Source organism: Eleginops maclovinus, chromosome 1 (assembly GCF_036324505.1).
Source record: "Eleginops maclovinus isolate JMC-PN-2008 ecotype Puerto Natales chromosome 1, JC_Emac_rtc_rv5, whole genome shotgun sequence".
In the NCBI taxonomy this organism is placed as follows: Eukaryota; Metazoa; Chordata; class Actinopteri; order Perciformes; family Eleginopidae; genus Eleginops; species Eleginops maclovinus.
This window is the reverse complement of record NC_086349.1, coordinates 4409079-4416198: the sequence shown is the minus strand read 5'-3', so window position 1 is coordinate 4416198 and position 7120 is coordinate 4409079. Positions and strand designations below refer to the sequence as shown.

The window sequence follows — 7120 nt, the reverse complement described above, 5'->3', positions numbered from 1 at the left end:
TTAGTTTTGATTTATTTTACCTTTATTTTTTTTGGCACTCATATGACCCCATAATTAGAACCTTTCTAAAAGCATATATCTTTCACTCAACTGAAATATGATATATTTAATCACAATCATTGACATTTGCAACAGGTTTCTGGAATCAGTTCCTGTCTTTAATGTCTGTGTAATGTGTTTTCTAGCATGTCTCGGGGCCTCAGACACTTCTCTCCTCCTACTGACATTTAAATGAACCTTTGCTGATATGTCAGTGTCTGCTGTCTGCTTCTAAGTCATTGCAACCAAACACTGGTGGTTACATTATACTGCAACAACCCCAAACTACTGGGAAGATACATATACATATACACCTTCAGGGTTTCCTGAGGCGACATGCTGTCAATCCGTCAACTGTGGTAGGGCTGACTGACCTGAACTGTTGTGTTTTATCCTTTATTTTGATTTACAATATTGACATATGACAAGCTCCAGGTACACTTTCTGCACCTTAGCTATTTCCAGTTTGTCACGAATGCCTTGTGTGCTTTATGTGCATTGTTTCATTCCCAATTACTCTCACATCCGCACCTTTTCCTGTTCTTAATCTGTCAGTGAGCAGATTTAAACATCTTTCTCTACTTGTCTTCTTTGTCTCTTTCACTCTCTTGCCCTAAATGTGACTGCTGTTGCCTCATCACACAGACCCTGAAGGTAAAAACATCCAAAGGGGAAACAATATGAACCTCCTTAGTGTAATGCATTGTATTTTTCTATTTCATTTCGGTAATATTTCGATATTAACGTGTTCTTTGTGTGCATCTAAGGCTCAGTGGGGGCTGTGCTTCTTCAGAAGTGACAACATGGTTTTCACACTTTGCAGATTAATTAGCTTTTCAGATCAAACAACCAACAGCGAAAAAAAACCCATCAACCCTTTCCCCCCAGAAACAATTAAGATACTCCCAATCTGTCTACTTATTACTGTGTACCATATGACCAGCCTGCCATCAGACATCAGTTAGTGGGGGTACAAAGGTATCTTGCTGTGGGAATTATCTCCATCTGCTTATCATACTGAAATCAAAGGAACATGTTTTCTGGAATGATTTTGTCACAAGTGAGCTGTCCCACACATCTGTTTCACAGTACACTCGCACAAAAACACAAACTAGAGATAAGATCTGATAATATGCAGATTAGAATCTGAATGCTGTTTTAGAAGCTCTACTACACTGAGTTGTCACCTCTTGATGAGATGGGGTCAGATTAAAGAGACAGATGAGATCAAATATAATCTAAATAAATAATAATATCTGAAAAAACCTCAGTCTCAAAGGAAAATAACCTATAAATCATGAGAAAAAGATCACACTTGGTAGATATAAGTTATTGAGCCTCATTTTGGCCATTGTGGTAACTTACGAGCCCTAGAAATGTCTCAAAACGTTGACAGATTATCTCAGAAAAATGACTAATTTATTTGGAAATAATGAATCACTACCTCAAAATAATTACATGTGAATTTCTAAATAATTACTCAAAATGAGAAACATTAGAAAAGTCATTATTTTTGAAAAAGCTTATAATTATTTGGAGACACTTGGTCATTATAAATAAAAAAAATGTAACATAATAAATAATTATTTTCGTAAAAGAGTTATATTTACGAGGACTTTTAATTTCCTCACAAGGACACGTTTCATGTTTTGTTTAACTGGCAGAAATAGGTCTCCATAGAAAGTCGCTTCTAGAGCTATGGATAAAGTAAAATAAAGTATTTTTTATCAAGTGGATAAGCATCATCCTTTATTATCAAGGACATTAATCATCATGAATTGTATAATTGAATGGTAATAATTTGTTAATGGATCTTTACCATCTCTTAAAACATAGAGAAAAGTATGTAGTTATATACGCCCAAACATAGTGGTTCATCTTCTCATGATCCCTAGGTCAATACTATAGACTGTATTATATTAATATATAATCAATCGGTAAGACCTTCGTTCAAACCAATTTGATGCACAGAACGTGTTAATGAGTAAATGCAGTTTTGTGTAAAATGGAGAAACATTGCCACATAGTGGTCAAAACAAGCATTACAGAGTACAAAGTGCGAGCAGCAAAATGAAGCGGACAGTGAAACCATTCATTTGAAGTATGGCCCCGCATATAAAACAATTCAAGTATTTAAACTGGAAGTTAGGTTCGGTAATTTCAATAAGTCTATATGTATCTCTGTGGTGGCGAATCCTCTGCCTAGCAAGATCAGAAACGTGGTAGAATGCTAACTCATTTCCTGGTTTTAGGACCCATTCTGACATTTCTGCAGCACAGTTTAACCAATAAGAATTAAGCTCACGTGATTTTCGGCAAATCGGATTCCGCGGCTCTTAACCGCCGGTTGAGGAAGTATAAATAACCCCGCCTAGAAAAACAGGATCATTTGCTTCTCACTCTAGACTCATAAAGGTCTTGCTGCGAGAGCTACATTTGCCTGTTTCCTATTTTAAGGCATACTCAAGACTTCCCAACTTAAAAAAACATGGTAAGTGTAAAAATATAAAGTTTTCTCAACTTATACGTTGAATATGAACGTGTGTCATCACGCAGCGACCCAACTAGTTTAACTAACTGTAATAGCTGTTAAGGAGTGGCATATATGCTCTCTACAATCGGGCTACACTTTTACCAACTTTTTCTTCAATAGTTCGTTTTAACTCTAACATTGTTAAAATCGGTGTACATTTGACAGGACACAGTCCACATTAAAGTTTGTTCGTGGTTATCCTGTGTACATTGACCCAGTTGTTGGCAGAGGTCAGTGTGCTTTCAGCCTGACACATTCCTCTTTTACCCGCTGTTTGAAGAGGCTAGCCTTTATGTAACTGCAACCACTGGCTTTTCAGACAAACCCTGTTCACTAAAAGCATAACGGGGCCTTAACATTAAATCTTTTATGTTTTAAATATATTAAAAACAAGGAACTACAGCTGTTTTTGGTTAGGGTTTAGGAAATGTATATACTCATGTTATGTGTGAATAATCGGCCTCTGACATAAATAGCCTTTTCACAAGGAGTTGACTGTCCCTCGGCTTAATGTAAACTTCAATCAGGTGACTTTCGTCATGATGTTCTGTTTCTTAAAAAATGAGGGATTTTTTCCAAGTTTAAATATTGAAATATCTTTAGAGCAGCCCTCAAAATGTGATTAGTTGCCTTCAGCATCTCATTTGTGAAGCTTAACACACATATGAGCCAACATGACTTAAATAACAATTAAGTTATAGTCCCCTAACAAGTTCCTTTTTTCCACAGCGCGAGTGTCTTTCCATCCACGTCGGTCAGGCTGGTGTCCAGATTGGCAATGCCTGCTGGGAGCTGTACTGCCTGGAACATGGGATCCAGCCGGACGGACAGATGCCCAGTGACAAGACAATAGGTGGAGGAGATGATTCCTTCAACACCTTCTTCATGGAGACTGGAGCTGGAAAGCACGTCCCCAGGGCAGTTTTTGTTGACCTGGAGCCCACTGTCATCGGTAAACTCTCAGTACAGAAATACAAAGATGCAGATCCTGTGTAGATCAGTCAAACCCTTACATTTATGCTTATTCCCCTTTTTTAGATGAGGTTCGCACTGGAACCTACCGCCAGCTTTTCCACCCTGAGCAGCTGATCACTGGCAAGGAGGATGCTGCCAACAACTACGCCCGTGGACACTACACCATCGGCAAGGAGATCATCGACCTGGTGATGGACAGGATCCGCAAACTGGTGGGTATATTCAGAACTCTAAAATATACAACCAAATAAATCACTTTTATTACCAAGTAAGTTGTCAAATAAAAGGAATTTGAACAGATACTCTACCACCACACCCATCTTCAAACTCTGCCTTCATTTGAACCTATAGTACCCGTCTGGAACGGTTTTGATTAGTCATATGCTGCAAACACAATAGCTTTTCTATATGAATGCGTTTAAAGCAAAATAGACAACCCTGGCTTGATTTAGCAAGTTAATAACCAGTGTTGTCGAACTTCCTGAGTATGTTGAACTCTTAATACATGGCCCTCAGGCACATTTTTCCTGAGGGCCATGAGAAGGCTTTGCCAGGATGACGCACACTGACTCACAGGCTCAAAACAATACCAGTGTCTCTGGAATAGCTGGGAAAAAGTTGAACAGTGTTTCCAGATATTCTTTATACTCTGGACTTTAGTATTTTTCATTCCCTTTGTTTCAGAATTAATCCAAAAGATATGCAACGAATAACTGTATCTCAAATGTGATCATTGTCTCTCCCTCTACTTTCAGTCTGACCAGTGCACCGGTCTTCAGGGTTTCCTGGTGTTCCACAGCTTCGGAGGTGGCACCGGCTCTGGTTTCACCTCCCTGCTGATGGAGCGTTTGTCTGTCGACTACGGAAAGAAGTCCAAGCTGGAGTTTTCTATCTACCCAGCTCCCCAAGTGTCCACCGCTGTGGTGGAGCCCTACAACGCCATCCTCACCACCCACACCACCCTGGAGCACTCTGACTGTGCCTTCATGGTTGATAACGAGGCCATTTACGATATCTGTCGTAGAAACCTCGATATCGAGCGTCCCTCTTACACCAACCTCAACAGGTTGATCAGTCAGATTGTGTCCTCCATCACTGCCTCCCTTCGTTTCGATGGTGCCCTGAATGTGGATCTGACAGAGTTCCAGACGAACTTGGTGCCCTATCCCCGTATCCACTTCCCTCTGGCCACCTACGCCCCTGTTATTTCTGCAGAGAAAGCTTACCATGAGCAGTTAACCGTGTCCGAAATCACAAACGCCTGCTTTGAGCCAGCCAATCAGTTGGTAAAATGTGACCCACGTCACGGTAAATACATGGCCTGCTGCCTTTTGTACCGAGGTGATGTGGTGCCCAAAGATGTGAATGCTGCCATTGCCACCATCAAAACCAAGCGCTCCATCCAATTTGTGGACTGGTGCCCCACTGGTTTCAAGGTGGGCATCAACTACCAGCCGCCCACTGTAGTTCCTGGTGGAGACCTGGCCAAGGTCCAGAGGGCTGTGTGCATGCTGAGCAACACCACTGCTATTGCAGAGGCCTGGGCTCGGCTTGACCATAAGTTTGACCTGATGTACGCTAAGCGTGCCTTTGTGCACTGGTATGTGGGGGAGGGTATGGAGGAGGGAGAGTTCTCTGAGGCCAGAGAAGACATGGCTGCTCTGGAGAAAGATTACGAGGAGGTTGGAGCTGATAGTCTGGGAGAAGACGATGAGGAAGGAGAGGAGTATTAGAAAGGCAAACATTCCCCTTTATTGATCTGTGCCTTTTTTCTCAGTGTTGAGAAAATAAAATCTGTTTGTTCACTGAACTTATTGTTTGCAATCGCTTTTTTTTCCCGACACTCACTGTACTCTCATAATTTAATAATATGCCTAAAACACAACAGATATTCACTTCATGGTCATGTCATTCTAACATTTTTCCATAATAATGATCTTGACAGAGGTTCTCCAACAGAAATAGCACTGGCAAACTACTCTAAATTAAAAATTGTTGCATGTAGTTTTACTTTCAAATACATTTTACAGCATCAGATTATTTCAATGTAGAAATGTCATCTGCTGTTTCCTAAATGTACCTAAGAGTTTAGAATCTGAATTCAACCACGGTAAGTATATTAACTCAAGTGGACATTTTTGAACAACTATTCCTTTTTTTATTTTCATACTTCTACTCAATATATTTAGAGGAAAGTATTGCACTTTTTAAGCTTTATTTTTCTTAGTTACTCTACAGATTTACAATGTAAAATAGACCAAAGATGTGTCATAAATGTATCCACATGGTGGCATTTTAATAATTAATAACCAAAATATAGACAGAATTGGGCTATGGCTTACAATTTGATATTATCTTGAAGGTCCAATAAAGTCTAGAATTATGTTTTATATTTGCTAATAATATCAACCTTTAACATTTTATTTTTGTTTACCAATGTAAGGTTCGAGGTACTCTCAAGCCCACATTACTATTAAATATATCATTATAATTTCATCAATACATTTCTGTATATATTTGTATACTGTATATATATATACTATGTATATATGTATACTGCATATATACATACACACATGTATATTTATATATGTACAGATGTGTACGTACATAATATTTATATATGCATGTGTTCATATGTGACGGTTTAATTAAGAAGATCCCTGATAAGTTGACCAGTATGTTGATTTCCACTGTGTACAAACGGCTAGAACCCACAATCTATTGTTATCTAATGTTCCTCTTCATTTCTAATGTCATTGTGTGGTTCGAAGCAGTATTAATGTTGTAGTTGTTTTCGCCACAAGGTTTCGCCTGTTAGTAAACTAGAGAATAAGCAGTAGAAGAAGAACGTGTCTTCTTCGGTGGTTGTAAGTAATTACGGAGTTGAATGAAGTGTACGGCAGCAGAGCCGTGTAGGCAACTCAGTTCTGTGGATTGTCATGCTGCTTGGCCCACATTCTCCCACCCACATACTGCACTGCCCCTGCTGGTGACAGGAAATACTACATCATTTTTATAAAAGCTCAATTTCTTTTATACTAAATAGGGCTGGACCCAGGCTTGTTTATCACATGATATGAGATTTGATATCGGGGGGATGAACGTTGTCGGCGGGTTGTTTTCGGGTTGTTTTTTGTGAGGTTATGATGCATAGTTCTATTTGATTGAGAAAGCCTGCATTATATAAATACATACATAAAGGCAGTGTCCGAACTACGGGGGGACTCGGGGGATCCGAGACCCCCTGAAACTTGACACGAGACCCCCCGAAAACATGATTTGGGAAATGTTGGGGGGTCTCTAAAATAGTGTTTTCGAGATCCGCGCTCTGAGTCAAGCGCAAGAGCAAGCGCACCCCCCCCCCCCCCCCCCCCCCCCCCCCCCCCCCGAGAGAAAAATGGGACCCCCCGAAAATCTCGGCATAGTTCGAACACTGCATAAAGGTTCTTTGATGTAAATATCAAACAACGTACAAAAACACCTGCAGCTATTAAACGTATGCAATAAGCAGGCCAACTGCAAAGTGTGCAGAACTGTCCCACGCTAAATTATTATAATAATATTTTTTTT

At 39.8% G+C, this 7120-nt stretch overlaps 1 protein-coding gene across 1 annotated transcript; it reads left to right on the top strand.

Annotated features, from left to right (window-relative positions):
* Positions 1-2405: 2405 nt before the first annotated feature.
* On the top strand, positions 2406-5357 carry LOC134863014 (tubulin alpha chain-like). Its single transcript, XM_063881234.1, has 4 exons — positions 2406-2530; positions 3302-3524; positions 3611-3759; positions 4303-5357. Exons 1-4 carry the CDS (start codon positions 2528-2530, stop codon positions 5278-5280), a joined length of 1353 nt encoding a protein of 450 aa, XP_063737304.1. The 5' UTR covers positions 2406-2527; the 3' UTR covers positions 5281-5357.
* The last annotated feature ends 1763 nt before the right edge of the window (positions 5358-7120 follow it).

Coding starts and splice junctions, on each gene's coding strand:
- LOC134863014 (XM_063881234.1), top strand. Junction 3,525..3,610: donor CCTGGAGCCCACTGTCATCG/GTAAACTCTCAG, acceptor CCCCTTTTTTAG/ATGAGGTTCGCACTGGAACC. Junction 3,760..4,302: donor TGGACAGGATCCGCAAACTG/GTGGGTATATTC, acceptor CTCTACTTTCAG/TCTGACCAGTGCACCGGTCT.